The sequence below is a fragment of the Pleurodeles waltl genome, chromosome 5 (assembly GCF_031143425.1).
Source record: "Pleurodeles waltl isolate 20211129_DDA chromosome 5, aPleWal1.hap1.20221129, whole genome shotgun sequence".
In the NCBI taxonomy this organism is placed as follows: domain Eukaryota; kingdom Metazoa; phylum Chordata; class Amphibia; order Caudata; family Salamandridae; genus Pleurodeles; species Pleurodeles waltl.
Window position 1 is genome coordinate 1,737,332,075 of NC_090444.1, and position 19,537 is coordinate 1,737,351,611.

Consider the following 19,537-nt stretch of genomic DNA (forward strand, 5'->3'; position numbering starts at 1 on the left):
TCCAGCAATGCACTAGTAAATTGAGTGCAGGTGTGAGTAATAACGCCATCAAATGTAGCTTTCTGATTGGATTCCAGTTTCTAATGTTCAAATCAGGGTGCTTATTCATTGTCTTCTCATTTTTTAAAGAATTTCACTCAAACATTTTTCAACAATGGAAGCAAATACCTAGGCATGTTGTGTGGATAGTATTTTCCTCACAATGCTGTCCAACAAATTTTCTGTAAACTGTAACAGTGTGTGTCTTCTTACCCCACCATATCTGTCTGTTGGTCCTGCTACTTTCTATTGTCACTATCATCCAATACAATTGTCTTGTTCTAGAGACTACTATGTTATATTATATAGGTTTTATGTGGCTCCCCATTCACTAATGTCTTGCCTTCTGTGCATTGCATGGTGTCTCGGGCAGGAAATCTACTCTCTGCATTATTTGGATTTGCCTAAAAAAGTCATATAATGCATATAGGCTGATGGCAATTCTGGCCCCAACTCCATTACTTGCATTACATTCACAAATCTTGTAATATGGACCATTGTCTCTATTTACATTCTCCATTCGAATATACTGCAAATACTGTGGACAAAGAAGATTCTGCTTGCAAATTACTTTTCAAGATGCAGAAAATTTGATTTAGGGTTAACATTTTCAGAACCCAATCACAAATACATTTTTACCAAATCGTTATTTCAGCAACTTCCTTACCTAAATATAAATTGTTTGGGAGCCATAATTACCTCTAGATATGAAGTTAGGAGTGGTAACATAGGTGGTCCTGGAAGACAGACAAAATTGCATCATTTTGGAACGTGGCTGTTGAACTTTTTGCCTTACGCAGGGTCATCCCCAGTCTATTTGCCTCCTTCCTCCTGGTTTTTCTGACCTCTCGCTGTTGGCTCTAGGACTCTGAGCACTTTATCACTGCTGACCAGTGCTAAAGTGCAGGTGCTCTCCCATCTAAAGTTGGTATGATTGGCTTATACCTAATTGGCATATTTAATGTACCTATAAGTCCCTTGTACAGTGGTATCTGTATACCCAGGGCCTGTAAATTAAATACTAGTAGTGGGCCTGCAGCGCTGCTTGCGCCACCCACTGAAGTAGACTTTCAAACCTGTCTCAGGCCTGCTAGCGCAGGGCCTGTGTGCGCAGTTTTCTGCCACAGGGACCTGGCATCTAAACTTTCTTGCCAGGCCCAGAACTCCCCTTTTACTACATGTAAGTCACCCCTAAGGTACGCCCTAGCTAGCCCTATGGGCAGGGTGCCATGTATGTAGAAAGGCAGGAATTGTGCCAAGTTGCGTGGCCTGTCCTGGTAGTGACAAACAGCCTAACTGGTGTCTCACTGCTGTGAGTGCTGCCTTCTCATAGGATTGCATTAGAAATGCCCTGCCTTATGTGTAAGGGGTGTTGTCTGATTTATGAGGGGTAGCAAAGGCGTGTTTGGTATGGTTGTGATGGTGATAATAAATGCTGCTTACTGGTGTGGGTGTATTTTTTATTACTATCACAGAAATGCCACTTCTAGAAAGTGCGCATTTATCTGTGCTTATGACTCTGGTGTTTTGCAGCTTGACTCCAATCCATTTGTGCATACTTTTCAGACACCCTGTACACAGGGAGGGTGGAGGTGTCACAGAGGTGCATCTGCATACTGAATAGTCTTCCTGGGCTGAGAGAAGGGAGAGGCGGGGCACACCTGCATTTGTAAAGACTGTGCCCTGGCCTCACACAATAGGGTCGTTAACCCCCCACTGATGTTTGGAGCCTGTGCTGAAAGGAGAGAGGGGGCACTCCCAGAACCAGTTGTAACTGGCTGGATCCTCCTCTCCCTACCATTGTAAAACACTGTAAGAACTGACTATAAGTACAGGGGAATTTTCCCCACAATTTGGAGACTCTTGGAATCATCTTGGAACTGGACACCAAAGGCTGAAAGGACTCACCAGGAACCGCCATGGACTGCTGCTGCTGTGCTGACCTGTGACCTGCCTGGTCACTGTGAAGGACTTGCCACTTGCCGCCTTTCCCTTGTGCTGGCCTGTAGCTGGGCCCTCCACCTGAGGACCTTGTCTTAAGATTCTGCTCCCTAGGGGCAGGGTGCTGTGGCCCCTGACCCCTGCATCCATTTCTTCACGAGGGGTGCTTCTCCGTGGTTGCGGCTGCCATAGTGCTGATTGCAGCGCGCTTATGGAGCCTTAGAAGCTCGTAGGCTCCTTGCTGCATTGTGCCCCTTTAAATAAGATCACCGCAGCGGGCCGGGAAGCAGGAAGAACACTTGCGCACCGCATCGGGTGCAGACGAGTGTCTGCTCGGGTCCCAGGAGGGGTCTGATCTTCTTGTGGCTTCACGGCAGGACCAGGGGAAGGTGCGGGGAGTGCCCCCTTCCCCCTGGCCTCTGTGTTAGGAGCAGGACGCTCCTTTTCTGCTGTTAGGTAAAATGGGCATTATTGTGCCCCGCCCAGATTGGTGGAAGGGCCAGTGGAGGCCCGGGGGGCCCCCAGAGATAACGGGTCCTGGGAAGGGCCTGTCATTAAACCAGAGGGGGTGCATGGTGCCCCCTCCTGCCCTAAGTTGTTTTTGCTGGCTTTGGCCCCCCCCATGAGGGCCGGTTGAGGCCCTGGGGGGCCCCCAGTAATCACGGTCCCCAGAGGGGCCTGTCTATTAAAGAGAGGAGGTGCATGTCGCCCTCCTCTGACCCCAGAGTATAAAGGAGGCACCCGTTTTGCGCGTAGGAGCGCCGGGGGCCCCATTGTTCGCCTTCTAGGCACTGGAGGTGCCTTCATCCAACCATGTTCTGTTTAAAGGACCAATATAGTTGCAATCCAAAGTTCTTTCTACAGACTTTTGTTTGATTCATATATTACCTACCTGCGTTTGATGTTTTTACATATGTGTATGCAAATGTTCCTTTTATGGACATGCTTGCTAATATGTTTTTCTAACTTGCCATATGTTTTCTAATGTTCCTACTATGGGCATTTTATGATATATTTATGACAAGTGCTGTAATAACGTGTTTTCCTGACTACTGCTTATGTTGCAGAATACTGAGTAACCTGTGTGTTATGTGTGACTACTGCTAGGTTGCAGAGTAACTAATGTGTAACGTTCTGACAACTGCTAAGGTAGCAGGATAGTACTGATATGTGATGTTTGGTCTGATAATTGCGTTGTGTACAATACAGTATATTTTCATATAATCTGGTGTTGTGTTTCCTTTGTGGTGGGGATATTGCGTCACATGTGTTGTGTGTGTTGTGCAAACGCTTTACACATAGCATCCAGGTTAAGCCTGACTGCTCATGCCAAGCTACCAAAGGGGTGAGCAGGGGTTATCTTGGACATGTAACTCCGTTCCCCTGACTAGAGTGGGTAAGTTCTGCCTGGCTGAGGTGCATACCCTAGCCAACCAGAAACCCCATTTCTAACAGTGGCAAACACTCACTGCGTCATATTGCTGTCAGTATTGTACATGTGGTGTAAGTCTGTAAATAGGGTAAGAATGTTTCCCAAGACTACCATATTTCCAGTGAATAGCACTTTTACCTATGTAGGCAATATTTTTTGGTGAAGAAGAAGAACAAATAGGTAAACTATGTGAATTTGCAAGTGGAAGAGAGAGCAAGTCTGTCATGGAATGTATCACTTTTATATATTCCCATCTCAAACTTATCTTGAAAAAATTTGTACAAATCATATGATAGAAGGGATTTGATTGTACCTTTGATACAAATGGTTTCAATTTATGTGATTCAGGTTTCACAAATTGTTTATAGGTTATAGATCACTATATTTCATTTTGTTTTACAAATGTAAATATTCTGCTAAAACCAAGATGATTTGGACACATGCATCACCTCAGCTGTCATTTCCATCCCAAAGTGTTGTAGAATTCAACACCAGCTCCCAATTGATGAAATCTCATTTCCCTTTGTAAGTTGTACAACTTTAGAACTTTGCACCATTCTTTCTTTGTTATTGATCTGTTCTTTATTATTGTTTGCTCCACACCCCACAATCTTCACCTTGTTAGGAATTCTATAAGTCAATTAACCAGGGAATGGATTTTACCCTTTAAGTGATAAATAGACAATATACAAGAACACAAAGTTATTTTCCAAACGTTTTTATTGGGGGAGAGGTGAGTGAGTTAAATTGATAAAACAGTTGAGATGCACTGAAAAGTAGGACTGCATGGAATGTAGCACAATATATGTTCAGAATTCTCCATAAAAACACAATTGATAAAACTGGCATTTTATGAGAGCATTAACATATTAATTAAAAGGGACATTGATTCGAAGCCCACAAAAACAAAGAGTGACACTTATGAAAAAGAGTATTACAACATTTAGATATTCAGTTAATGACTAATTAAATAGTGTCCATAATTAAGTATTTTTTGATGGGTAGTCATTTGCACCCAAAACTTCTATTTCATTAATGAACAAACACAGATTTAAATGTTTGGTATTTGAATTCTTAAGTAAGTAAGAAAACATATATGATGTTATGATACTCTGTAATGATTTCAAATTCATCTTAACATTGGAAAAATATAATGAAAAAAAAAAAGAATGTGGGTATAACCGAGAAGAACCGTTACCTACAGACTCTTGGTAAATGCATCCAATTCTAATCAAAAGAATAACCATAAAATGTATTTCTTGATAAAAATATAAAAAAGAGCTATTGGAAAACAACTTGATCTTATGCCTAAAATTGTTTACTAAAATTACAGGTACATGCATATCCACTGAAACAAGACATTTTACTTTAGTTCATTTACTGAATGGGGTTTCCCTTTTAGTAATTGTGTTTAACCCACTATAGCACAAGGCATTACATTTTTCAGGAACATTCACACGATCAAAAACATTTCTATCACACTTGCAAGACAAAAGTGGTCTAGAACTGTGTCACATTTGGGGTTTAAGTATTTGGAAAACATCAGAGGTATTGCATGTCACATAACATGAATCAGAAAAGTAGGTAATACCAGTCTACAGCACTATATTATTTGGTGAAATATTCATGAATATGATTTTACTGGTGCAGTCCAATTCCAGATCCAGGAGGCAAGTGGGATGTTCCTAATTTATTTGAGAAGCGCACTGACAAGTATTTCTGCATTTTATCTTAATAATCTCATTATCAAGGCACCCATCTTTAAATTCTTCACAATTTGCATAGCTATCTGTATGGGGGCAGGGATTTGCTAGAAGAAAAAAGAACGGACAATCAAAAAGTGTAGTGATTAGATTACAGAACATATCTTGTTTTTGCAGTTCTTGTTTATTCAGCTATTTCTCCCTCCTCATGTCCAGATAGGTGATAGTGCACAATAATCCACTCATTTAACAGTGCACAATTATCCACTTAATTAACAGAATCAATAGTGTGATTTAAAAATACAGGACAGGTTCCTGTTTAGCTATAGTTTCCATTTTAGTTAGCCTGTTCAGCTTGCTTACCTTTGGCCCCGAATCCATCCTAGGTAATGGAGGGGGACAATTTAGACAATGGAGGCTGCGATTTTCTCTCAAATTATTCAGACTCGTCAACATGTCTGACTTTGAAGCAGATGTCAACTGTGGCAATCTTGCTAAAAACAGTGAAATTGTCAAGTCCTTCAGTTATAGGCATCAACAAAACACCAGTGCCACACAAGTCTGGGATAGATGCCTTTTTCAAGGGCATAAAACAACCAAAACCCAAATAAGGTTATCTATATTGTCATATGTTTACCCTATTAGTGCATATGAGTATGTCATGACATTCTGAAGGTGATATTGCACATTTCATTCCTGATAAGGTACAATATATAAAAGCTACCTCTTGAGCACTTAAGAAAGAAACTCTTCTAGGTTGCAAATGCAGATTGCAGATTGAGGTGAGCATGGCACCAGATTTCATCTCAAAAGAAAAAGCCTACAGCAAAACTCGTGAGGCTCTGCAAACAATTCCATTCTGCCTTCATGAACTGGTGCAAGAACTGCGTTCGCTCATAGATGCAATCTCTTAGCTTTTGGCCTTGTGTTCAAAATAGCTGAAAAGCTATTCCAAGCAGACAACAAACCCTGTTGTCGAGGTATGTGCACCACCTCCTAAACTCAGGCTTATTATTTATTCATCTGCTAGAACTAGCATAGTGCTTACAGACACCACAGTGCAGGTATACTATACTTTGTGATGTTACACATTTTCGCTGTTTTCACTGTTATTGAAAAGCATACCCTTTTTTTGTTATATTATGTAATATTAGCAAAGTATGTGAACAAGATCCCAGCATTTTAAAATAACTATTTTAAAATAAATATGTTGAAATACATATTCAGTTTCCAGTGATCTTGAGTGTGTAAATCATTAATAAGCAATCGTTTTGATGTTCCCTATTAGTAACCCAAAAGCATTGACACCATCTCATTTATGTATTGGATGGGGGTTCTGTGGGGCTACAATAACCTGAATTTCACATTTAGGGCTGGCGCATTGAACTAAGTTCACTCCTATCACCCATAGGTGTGGAAACAACCTTGTAGAGTTGAGCCAAAAATTCAGTTTATGCAACAGTTGCAAGAAGGTTTCACAATGTACTTTGAAAGACAGGAAAATAATCAAAGGTGCTTGACCGAGAGCAAAACCATCCTCATCTTACAACCTGTGCTATGATTTACCACACAACACCCTATGCCCATTTATTGAACAAACTGAGCAACTAAATCTGTCCATCTATGTAATACACATTAGTTGTCATGTAAAGCTTCTTCTGTTCACTGGCATGCAGAAATGCCTACTCAGTGATGTAACAAGCACCCCAGAAGCTATTCTCTTGAACGTCCTAGTTATTGTGAACATTACTTACATAGGGCATTTCAGAAGCAGACTGGTCAGCTACATAACAGAGGAATTTACATGAGACCAGAAAGTAAAGACAAGGCCGTCCGCCTTGTTGAATGTACTTTTGTAGGCCCCCAATTGCCAACTTCTTCAGATGCCCAATGTTTTTCTGTTTCACAACTGCAGCCTATTCTAAAAAAATAGATATCAAATGGGGCTCCTGGCAGGAATGGACTTTCCAACAGCTTATTTAAACAAGATCAACATCTTTGGGCCTCGATCCTCACCCCGCTAATCAGGCCTTTACCACCAATGCCATACCATCATTGTGGAGAGGCAGCATTCTGCATTCCATCTTTAAAGCCACTTTAAGATCTGATCCAGCAAACTAGACTTATTGCCTTGATAGATGTGGAAGCCAAGATCTTTGTCTCCAATTTATTGTTGAACCTGGAAGCATGGGCCTCCACAGCTAACATTATTCCAAAAACATAGACAGGTTTCAGAGATGGAATGAATACCATGACCAATCTTCTTGCAGTCTCCCTTCTCACTGAAAAAGCCAAAAGGAAATACTCTGCACTTTATGCTTGTTTTGCCGTCCTAAAAGCCGCTTTCATCAAGATCAAGCACTATAGATAATGGGCAAAAATGGAATGCTGGGTAGTGCCCTTGCAACTGTTAGATGTGGTGATTAACCTACACTCAGATACCTAGGTCCATGCAAAGATTGGTAATGATGATAGAATCCCTCGGAAGAGCCCACGCATACTGGATTAAAGCAGGGGTATGTGCTTGCGCCGACCCTATTTAAAATCTTGACTCCCGATTAGCAGAAGTGATATGTGATCCCCCATAATTAGCGAACAAACCTGTGCAATGTCCACAATACGCAGACGATATTGTGATTCTTAGCCAGATGCAGTTGGGCCTCCAGTGGTTAATTTCGAAATTGGTAGAATACATGGCCTTGTGGGGCCTTGAATTGAATCACAATAAATGTGATTTGCTTGTTGGCCAACCCAGGTGCTAGTCAGACCAAGTTTAAATGGGAAGCAGCTGGCAAGCCGGTAGTGCTGGTAAGCATTACAAAAAACTTGGAGTCAGGCTGGATGCATGTCTGTCATACAACGATCATCTACTGCAAAAGCAAGGTCTGGCCCACAAACTATGGTTTGCCTTTTTACAGCAACAAAAAAAGCTAAGTAGCACATCGCAGAGCCATCCATTGCAGGTCAGCAAAGTGAAATTTCTTCCCTCACTCACCTACGGCTCTGACTTACTTAAAGGGCGAGATGCCCATCTGGTTAACTGGCTCCAGTCTGTTCTTTTGAAAAGTATTTTCTGTCTCCTGAAGCATATATTGCAAACCCGGGTGAGATTGGAGCTTGGACTTTTTCATCAAGTACCTGTCCGTTGGTGGGCTATAACAAAAGCATGTTGGAAGTTAAGTGCCGTCTCTGCTGACACATTGGCTGCTTTATGTTGGTTGGAAATGGGGCTGAAGTCACACAATGGATCCTCTTGGCCAATAGTACTAAGGCAAGCTCTGAATAACTTGAACTTACATGAAGCATGGGATACCACTATTGCTTTTTCATCATTTAAAAAAATCACCAAGAAGGCCCTTAAAATCTACTTGTGGACATTATTTAAAGCAAATTTGTCAGGACAATGCCACGGTTGGTCAGTCCTCCAATTGTACACCTCCTGGTGTCCCCAGCCGTACCTAATGACTCACATCACAGGCTCCACTGAGCACTCTCTTCTTTTACTCCATATGGGAGTATTTCCGTCTAAAGACTTGGTTCCATCCTGGAAGCAAATCTGGTCAGATCCCCACTACCACCTCTGTGGTCAGTGGAAAGAAAGTGTTTCATATTTCTTGTGTATCTGCCCAGTGGTCCCTCTTATGAGAAAGAAACTGTCATGTTCCTCCCCGGGAGCCCTACGAATTAGATCCTGTCACCCAGCTGTGATGGCTCTACTTAATGGGCACAACATACAGTTATGGGCTTTTTTTTTAAATGGTTAGTACAGTTTTAGTGTCAATTATTTTGATGCTAAAATGGCACAAACTTAACTCCATATTTATATTTTGATGCTAGACATGTCTAGCATCAAAATATTGTAGTTTGCATCATTTTCTGGATGCATAAATCCACTTTGCGTCAATGAGTTGCAAGGTAGGCATTCCCGTCAAACAATGACGCTAAGCCCTTAGCCCCATATTTATCCCCGTGCAAAAATAACACATGGGTGGGAGGCGGTACCAAATAATGACGCAAAGCCTGCTTAACATAAATATTTAACGTAAGGGTCAGACCAGGAGTTAGGTTACCTGTGGACCCATTTCCATGGCCAAACACCATGGAATGAGCACAGAGATGCCCACCCCAAGCCCCAGGAACACTCCCACACACACCTGAGGAATGCCATTAAGTAATACTTTTTTTCCTGTGCCATTGGGGGCCCCTTAGATGGGGTCCCCTGCCTGGCACTGGGTGTTATGACCTTGCCCAAGGGACACTGGTCCCCTGGGCTGGCCATTGGGGTGGTGGGCATAACTCCTTTCTTTACTAAGACGGTAGGCTGGTAAGCGACATGGCAAAATCCATAAATATGGGCCTTACTGTCCAGAGCCACACAATTCTTATTGTATTTTAAAGAGCTGCTCACTCAACAAATAGCGAATCAGGAGGGGCCTCACATTTGAACCCCTACACTTTTTATACTAGATATGGGCAACAATATCTTGTACTATTTCATACTCTAGCAATGGGTCAATGCTGGCCATTTTGCAATTCATGTTCTGCCTGCATTTTAAGCATTGATCAAGGGCTATTTGACTCTGCAATTAATAACCCTTGCTCGATTTTGCACCTCACTGCACTTTAGTGATCAGTTAAACCCAGTTCCTTTCAATTTGTGTTTTTGTTGGTTATTCTAATTCAATGAATTCTCTAATGTGTATTTTAGTGGTAATGTGTATTTTAGTGACTGGGGGTGCCAGATCAGCCCTTTTGATTTAATTACTGCAAGATAGTGGGCCTCATATGTTTATGACAAACCGTTGACCCATTGGCTTAATTGTATATGAGCATAATTGTCACTCAAATTGTAGGTGCATGGTGTTAATGTACTGCTTTTAGCCACTGATATGCTTTTTTATGAGGTCAATTAACTTGTATTTTATTTGTTGCAGTGCACTTATGCAATGATTTTAATTAATCAGCAATAAAGTACTACTACTTACATAAGGGTTCATTAAAAAATGAATACCTTAGGGTATCCTAGGTTTGTTGACACTGTAACTAGTTTTAAAATCGACTTCAATTATGCCATAGTTCGAGCTCTAAAAGTTGTCAGTGAGTTTTTTATACTTACTGCATAGTCCATCCTCGCAGTTGTCGGGGCATCCACTGCATGGCTCTCCTTCTTCATATGGCTTGTGCACTCTCAAATAATCATTTGCCCTGAAAAGGTGTTAATGTAAAATTTAAAAGTTAGGGCCATCGCATTAACAGCATTGAGCAATAGCAAACGCTTGAGAGGGAAGGAATGTTAAGCAAAACTTAAATTAAATACTTATAATGACCTGAAATATCACTTTTGCTAACATGAAAAGTATGTTACATTCCAAAATGTAGTTTTCCTTAGCACAACTTAAAGAATTTAATTTTGGATCATCGTTGTTCTTTTACTTGTTTTACACTCTTTTTTTAGGACATAATGTAATTCAACAAAGAACAGGCACATGTAGGACTTTAAAGTATAAAAGTCGCCGCTATATATGTGAGGAAGATGCTCCATGGGGCTTTCTCCTTACTTCTGATCTAGTTTGAGGAGAATTAAAAACAGTTATCCTTGCTCAACTGTTGTCGTGCTTATTCCCAACTGCAAGAGAAAGCAATTGTTCTTTTGAGACTTTATGGATCTGCACACCCCCAGCAATCGCTTTACACTAATAATGAAATACCTATGATGTCCGCATTCTGACCCCGTACGCAATAATTGGAAGAAAAATATACAAGGTTAAATCCATTACCACCTTTTCGTATCTTGGATTTACTATACTACTGCATCCCATGGTTTTCAGGTTAGAAATAGGAATAATTTGTGGATGCGTTTTACCTGCGCTTTACATCCGCACATTTTCCTCATTACAGATCTCTTCATCCCACTCAAATTTCACCAGTATGTTAATTTGTGAGTACCATGTATGTGAGAAATTTCTGTACATGTATTCTAAAACCCTCGTTGAGACAGGACTTCAGATGTCCTAATCTCATTGCCTGCATGAAAGATGATTACAATATCAAACTATGATGGGAACAAGATTATCAAGCCTGCCTTTGATTGACACAGCCTTAATTATGTTAATTTCTCATTATCAACATCATCTTTAAAAACGTATTATTCGTCTTTCAAACAGACTCACCAAAGTCAACAAGTATTTTATTTTCGACAGCCATGTGTTTGTGGTGGTAGAGTTGCTCCTTGGTTGACTAAATCCTTCTATCCATACATTAAACCCTTCTATCCAACCACATGACAAAGCAAACAATATTAAAATGTTTTTAATTTTGCACCAGAGATTCAATTTTTCTATGTTTGCAAACATGTTCTTTCTTTTGTTTGAAACAGCTATGCACCAAGGATTTAAGTACCTTGTGGAAAACGGATGGTGTGGACATGAATTATAAAGAATAAAGTACCCCTGCTATACATGAAAATGGTATTGCAAGTCACCTCAAAGTTCCATAACCTTATAAAGTATCTCTTTGGTGACCTGCAATATCCTTGCAATGTATGGCTGGGAGTACTTTGTCCCATATATCATGAAACCTAAGAAGTGAAGGATCTTCTGCACCTCAAACTGCGGGCATGCATTCAGTGTTATTGAGCTAAGGGTAAAACAGCTGAAACCACTAAGTTTACAAAAAGACACAAAACATTATTTGAACTGGCCATAGTTGGTCATACTTGTAAAATCAATGGCTTTCACAATGGATAAGTGGTCTGTCTATCTTCTGACAAATGTGAACCTTCCATGAATCACATATTCCTAACAATGTAGTGCATATATAGTGTTACCTTGGCTAAAAGTTGTCACGTCCATGCATAGTCTCCCTGGCAGTCATCTGGAAATGTGTAATCTGTACCTTATAGAGAAGACTTTGTAGGACCTGTTTTACCCACTGTTCACCAGTCTTATGATCAGTTTTGTATGTCCAAGCATAACACTTCCAAGGAGTAAAACCTCCTAATGGATATACTGCAAACATTATTCAGCCCTTTCTAAAATGCCCAAACACCTACACTACTCAGCCTAAATTATCCCAAAAATGACCTTTCTTATCTCCAGTGTAGGAAATGTCAAAAGCAGGCATTAGGGTCTGTTACCCGGGCTCCTGGCCTATTCTGAACTTATATGATGGACCTACACTTAAAAAAGAACACCAGCTAGGGCAAATACCCCCTCTTTTGCTAGATTTCAGGGTATCAGTGCTTCTCTACTGTGAAAGTGTTCTGATTTGCCATAGCCAACAAGGGTTTTAGACCTATTGATGACACTGCACCTTACAATCTTGTTTGTGTATTTGTATAGGCATTATACAATTACCATGCAATAGGGATCATTTCACTTAAAATATAAATGCTCAAAATGAAAAACTAAATCTCATTTAAAAAAATGTATAGACCTATTACTGTATTCAAGTTCACTAATTAAAAAGTGGGACCTAGAACCTACCATTCCATTTACTCTATTTGGTTCTAAACAGTTGGATAATGGCATCTGTAAAACTTTTATGTATAGAAAATGTATGACTGCATTTCTAATCATCTTGTGTGCTATTCACGTGTATCTGCTCGAACACTCTGTGGATAAGGTGGATATCAGATTAGTAAATCATGCTTATCCCTAATTATGCACTTCCGCATTAAGTGCCAGCATTTTTCCAAATATTTATATGCAATATTTACATAAAATGTAGATAGAACTATCAACACGTGAGCATGCAAAGCAGAAAATATTTATGTACTTCAAAAATGGTAACATTACCTAAAGTTTCCTAGGTACACGTTAACTAATAATAAAGTTACGATATAGCAACAACGTTGTATTTTGGTAACACTCACCCAGGACAGAAATTGCAAGAATACGTATAGTCTGCATCGCAGACCGCCACTTTGCATCCGACCTTATATGACAAGGCCCAAACAAGCTGCAATTGTGAAATGATAGACAACATTGTATTGCCAACAATGCAAACATACTTTAAAATCTGGATTTGATTTGTTGTATTTAGAGAATAATTTAAAAAGGAAATCCTAGATGTTCTTTTAAAATAGAACAATTATCCAACTGTGCTATCTTGCCTAAAAAAAGGTTTGCACAATACAAACAGTTACACAAAACAAAAAAAAGATGCTAATAAATAACCCTGTACAAATCATTTGGAAAGGTTGATCCGGAGGTCACATAACATCTACTCAGAAACCTTTCATATTGATTCATCAATACATTTCTTTGAATAAAACTTACGAAACGCAAACTCAAACATGTTTACAATATTGAAATTCACCTTTGTATTCAAAATAGAAAACTCATTAAAATTAGAGCTGTGGATTTGTATTTTCACACAGGGGAAGTTGGCCTAATTTTACTACTCAATAAAGGGACAAGGGTTGTGGATTCTGCACACTTTTCACAACAGGTAACCTTTTTTACAAAAGGAAAGAGTAAGGGAACTCTTTCAAGTAAAGCATTGTTGTGAACATTTTTATTAGTATTATTTTTTGTAATTCTCATGTAATAGTATTTCCACTGGAAAATTGTACTGCGAAAGCAGGTTTTGCTGGGAACTTCTCCCACAAAACATATTAATAGTGGTATTATTCCCAGGATTTTTTAAAGCTTATCTTCCATTATAGCTTTCTTGAAGTTGGGACATTTCTAAAGCAACAAACAAAATCAAAGAGGAGGGCAATTTATCTATGAGGTTTATATGCTCCTGTGCATTATTTTCCCCAATCATACAAAAAAAAAAAAAGAATGTACAGTTCCAGAGGAAAGGAGCAACCTCATTACCAATTAGGGGAGGAGTCAGCCGATACCCGCAAGCACTATGTACTCAGAACAAGAGCCCTCACTCACCATCCGGTGACATGCTTCATCACTGGGCCACGCTCCTCGTCAGGCCAGCACTGCAATGCCTGATGGGCCCCTCAAGTGGGCTCTTTGACAGAGATCTTTTCAAAATATTTGCCAGAATGTGTGCAAGAGTGTGGGACTGGAATCAAGAAAGCTGTTAAAATTGGCTAGGGAGACCCAAAAGACAAACTTTTATGTAAAGAAGGAGTCCCTGTCAAGAATAAAAAAACAGAAATAGTAGGGGAGGCTGGTATAATGACCCAATCCCCCTCCAAGTTGGTCTGTTTGTATGTCTTGTACCCCTATTCTACGTACTAACATAGGAGGTCATGTGTTGATAATTCCTATACTACCTACCCCCAAAACAATTTGGTCAACATGTTTCTCGCTCTGGTAGTCTTAAGGATCTGTTAGTGATTCATCAGGACCTACAAAAAAAATCCTAATCCTCTCCTTCCCATAGGCACATACCCTAAACTTGTAAACTTGTAGTTTTGGCAATCTTAGCAGGAACCTTCCTAGAGTCAGAAGTATGGGCCCCTTGAGGATAACATTGGGCACTGGTTGTTCAACAAGTTTACTAGTTTAATTGCTGGAACACCACCTTCCGGTACACCTACCCCTGGTCCGTGCTCCCCAAAAGCATCTTAACCAAGTAGGTGGAAGTTAGGGTAAACAAAACGTCACACAAATGCAACCTACATGATAATCGAATGGGGGTTCATACCTGAGTATACAGTCCATAGTGTGCATTTGGGAATCGTTCCCCAGAACCGTATGTGAAATTCTCCTCCTGTTTATACCACTTATTAATTACTTCTGTCCATGAGATTGGATTGCTTGTTTTGTGCAAGGCTTCACCGCAACTAGTTGCTAGAAAATGCAAAGCACATTAAATATCTTACTTATCTGTATAGGATAAGAATATGTAATTCAATGGAATTCATCAAATATACCAACAACAGAACTTCAATTAGTAAAACTTGAACAAACATGAAAAGGTGCAATTCTGCATTATATGACAACATTGTATTTTATTACCCTCTTTAAATTACAAAACACAGGCAACGAACGTTAATGCGTCCATTGCTTACATTAATGGCATTACTCCTAGTCCTACTCCCTTGCCTTCCTTTAGACCAATGAGGCTCCCTGCCTCCCCATAGACCCTCCCTTCCCCTTAAATCCCCCCTGCCCCCACCACCTCCTGTAGAAAAACAAGCCCAAGCAGCAACTCAGGCGGTCCGTACCGGGAGGGCGGGAGGGAACAGAAAGGAAGGCGAGGGAGTAGGACTAGGAGTAATGCCATTAACATAAGTAATGGACGCATTACCTCCTCTCCCTCCCTCGCCTTCCTTTAGATCAATGAGACATAGCAAGAGAAAACAGGAGATGGACACTGAGTTGCAATAAGTTTAATCTCAACCAATAAAGACCTCCAAGTCCCCACCCCCCTATTACATCAAAGAGGACAAGACACAGTGACCCAATACCGACTCTAAATTGCCCAAGTCCGCCAGCCTGTAATGACGAACAAAGGTCGAAGGTGAGGCCCAAGTTGCGGCCCTGCAAATTTCCACCACAGAAGCTCCCTGAAGCTCTGCCACCATAGCAGCCATACCTCTGGTAGAATGGCCCTGACTCCCTGGGGAGGAACCTCCCCCTTCAAAGAATAAGCCATCAGTATCAACGAGCGAACCCACAGACTCAAAGAAGCCGTGGAAGGCTTCTCACCCTTCCGGGCCGGACCGAAATTCACAAAAAGAGAATCACCCTTACGGAAAGGAGCAACTACCCATAGATATTCCAACAAGGCCCTACGCACATCTAAAGAATGCAACCGAACCTCCTCATCCGAGGAAGGATCAGGACAAAATGAAGGAAGGATGACCTCCTGGCAAGCATGGAAAGACAAATTCACCTTAGGAACAAAAGAAGGAACCGGAACAAGCACCACACGATCCGGAAAAACCTTACAAAAAGGAAACGAGCAGGCCAAGGCCCCCAATTCCTCTAAACGGCGGGCCGAAGTAATGGCCACCAGAAAAAAAGTTTTCAAAGAAAGATGACGCAAGTCACAGTCCCCCAGAGGTTCAAAGGGAGCGACAGTCAAAGCATCCAATACCAATGAAAGATCCCAGGAAGGAAAGGAACGCACTGGGTGAGGAAACAAGTTAAGAAGGCCTTGCAAAAACCGAGGCATCAAATGACCCTCATCAGACAGATTACGCCATGGACCCCTAAATGCCTGAATCGCCGCCCACTGCACCCGTAGAGAAGCCACCGACAAACCCAACTGGGCACCATCCTGTAAAAATTGCATCACATCAAAAAGAGAAGTGTACGTAGGATCCAACTTATGCCGGAAACACCAAGAAGAAAAAACTTTCCACTGCCTACCATAAGGCAGCAAAGTGGAATGCCGTCGGGAAGCCAGCAAAGTAGAACTCAAAGCTACCAGAACTCCCAAACCCGTCAAACCCTGCCGTTCAACTTCCAGGCCGTCAAGTGCAACCGCCTCAATGACCCCATCGAGAGGCAAGGAAACTCCAGAGGCGACGGACAGAGAGGAAGAGTCCACACCTGACCAGACGCCATCAACTGAAGCAACGGAAACCAATTTGCCCTCGGCCAATGGGGCGCAATCAAGATAACCCTGGCTCTCAAAAGACGTACCCTCAACAGAAACGCCAGGAGCAACTGAAAGGGCGGGAAAGCATACAAAAGACCCAGAGGCCAAGGACACAACATCCCGTCGACCTCCCAAGCCTGAGGACAATGAAACCGGGAGCAAAAGCGACTTAGTTTTGCATTCTCTGGAGACGCAAACACATCTACCACCGGAAGACCCCATAGGTGAACCAGATGATGAAACAGAGACCACCAGAGGGAGAAAAGTTGAGAGGAAGGAATAACCCTGCTCAGAAGATCCGCCCGAACATTGACCACCCCCCGAATATAGGTGGCACGCAGGGAAAGAACCCATTCTTGAGCCCAAACAAAAATCTTCTTGGCAAGGCGGAACAAAGCCCCCGACCGGGTCCCCCCTGCCGGTTCACATAAGCTTTGGTCACCAAGTTGTCTGTCCGAATAAGAACCGCAACCCCTTTCAGGGAGACCTGAAAATGAATCAGAGCCAGAAGCACCGCCTTCAACTCCCGCCAATTACGAAGAGCGTCTGGCTTCCAGAGGTGACCAAAACCCCTGGATCTGAGCCGACCCCCTCCAAGACCCCCAACCAGAGAGGCTGGCATCGGTCATCACCACCACCGGGAGAGGAGGAGATAAAGACACCCCTACCTGAAGATGAGCGGTCACCAGCCACCAACCCCCCCCCTGCGAACCAACCCCGACATCGGAATCTGTGCCAGAAGAGAACTTGACCCTGGAGACCAATGAACCAGGAACCAGTTCATCAAGCAAAGAAGATGGAACCGTGCCCAGGGAACCAGAAAAATCACTGACGCCAAATGACCCTGCAGACGTAACCACTGAAGGGCCCTGGGAGCAGGCTGCGACAAGATGGACCTCACCAGACACTGGAGGACCAACCACCGCTTCTCCGACACAGTCACCAAACCTCGAAGAGTCAGAAACCGAGCCCCTAGAAACACCAGATCTTGGGAAGGAACCAAATCTGACTTCCCCCAGTTGACCAAAAACCCGTGGTTTTGCAGGACCACCAGAACCCGGCCACATGCCTCTGCAACAGCTCCTGAGAGGACGCTTGGATTAGAATATCGTACAGATAAGGATGAAGAAACACCCCTTCTGAATGTAGAAGAGCCACCAGAAGGGCCAGCACCTTGGTGAAAATGCAGGGAGAGGACTTGAGGCCGAAAGGTAGAACACAAAACTGATAATGGTCCAGGCCTACCGCAAAACGTAGGAATCACTGAGAAGACCGAGCCACTGGAACATGCAGGTAAGCATCCTGCAGATCCAGAGATGCCAGGAAATCCCTCGGACTGACGAGAGTAAATATAGTCTGAATGGACAGCATACGAAAATGTACTGTCCTGATCCAGGAATCCACCCATTTCAGATTGAGGACAGGCCGAAAACCCCCTGACACCTTCTGAACCAGAAACAAGACTGAATACGTGCCCAGACCTCTCACCCCCACAGGAACCTGGGAGAAGGCCCCCTTGAGAAGCAAGTCCCGGACCCCATCCAACAACGCCTGTCTCTGGGCCCCGACTGTAGGCAGAGGAGTGGGACGCACCCCGGAATCTGGAGGCACCACTTCGAAATCTATGGCATAGCCATTGTTCACAATGTCCAGCACCCAACAATCGCTGACACTCTCCTGCCACACTGAAAGAAAGTGCCTCAGCCGTCCCCCAACCTGCCCTATGACTGGCCCACAATGATTGTCAGGACACCTTCTTGAACCCACCCCGATTCGAAGGGGCAGACTTCTTAGGAGAAAAACGGGGCTGAAAACGACGTTTCCTGAAAGAAAAAGATTTGGAATCCATCTTGAGAGATGAGCACGAATGCTTCCTCCACCCCTTGCCAGAAGAAGAACCACCTTTGTAAGGCAAGGCGTGTTTCCTCTCCTTAAATGCCTTGGAAAGCATGGAAGGCAACTGATCACCAAACAAATTATGCCCCTCAAAAGGCAGTCTCAGGAGAGCAGATTTCTCCCCAGGATCCGCCTTCCACAACCTCAACCAGAGGGACCTACGAGCCCCAATCAAAGCTCCCGATGCCAGAGCCGAAGTACGGACCACATCAGAAGACATGTTTGCCAGCAACCTGGCCTGCTGCTCCCTAACAGCCAGAAGTTCCGAGCACTCCGAACCTTCCTTAACAGCCTCCGCCAGCTTGTCAAAATCCTGCACCAAAGATTGTGCAGAATAAGCAGAAAATATACCCGCTCTGAGGGCCAAATTCTCCGCCGCAAAAGCCCTCTTAAGACCAGAATCCACCTTACAGTCAGTGGCATCCGTAGGCACACAATCCTCCGGATTGACGCCGTCTTGCCAATCAGAGTTGCCAAATTAATTGAGGGAGGTAACACATCCGCCCGACCATTGACCACCCCCCGAATATAGGTGGCACGCAGGGAAAGAACCCATTCTTGAGCCCAAACAAAAATCTTCTTGGCAAGGCGGAACAAAGCCCCCGACCGGGTCCCCTCCAGTAAGTACAGTTTCTGAAGGAACCGTGGCACCCGAGACTTTTCCACATCTTTCCATTCTCGGAATACCATTTCCTTCACAGGGCCCTGAAAAGGCATGGCAAACTTAGAAGGTCTTTGATACTGAGAGAACAAATGTGAATCCGATCCCGTAGGCTGAAACACAGGAAAACCTAAATTGTCCCGAACATGCGACATCACCTCCCACATCTCTTCCCTGGAGACATATTTCCCACCAGAAGAAGTAGATGGAGCATCATCATCATCCCCAGAAGAGGACCTCTCCGCAGTCCCAGGAGGACGGGCCTCTGGAGAATGACCAGGCCTGGCCACCCCTGCTTGGAGAGCCCGAGAGACAGCCACCTCAATCATGTTCTGAACCTCTTCT

At 42.8% G+C, this 19,537-nt stretch overlaps 1 protein-coding gene across 2 annotated transcripts in view; it reads right to left on the reverse strand.

The window, feature by feature from the left end:
* Nucleotides 1-4,114: 4,114 nt before the first annotated feature.
* LOC138296727 (cysteine-rich venom protein latisemin-like) overlaps nucleotides 4,115-19,537 on the reverse strand; it is an 83,427-nt gene continuing 68,004 nt past the window's right edge. Inside the window, exons 5-8 of one of the 2 annotated variants that reach the window (XM_069236130.1) lie at nucleotides 14,731-14,876; nucleotides 12,989-13,074; nucleotides 10,232-10,320; nucleotides 4,115-5,222 (exon numbers count right to left, since the gene is read on the reverse strand). In XM_069236130.1, the coding sequence (XP_069092231.1) occupies nucleotides 5,098-5,222; nucleotides 10,232-10,320; nucleotides 12,989-13,074; nucleotides 14,731-14,876 (446 nt within the window). In that variant the 3' untranslated portion in view covers nucleotides 4,115-5,097. The remainder of the gene's footprint in view (nucleotides 5,223-10,231; nucleotides 10,321-12,988; nucleotides 13,075-14,730; nucleotides 14,877-19,537) is intronic. The other variant, XM_069236129.1, reaches the window with a different exon arrangement.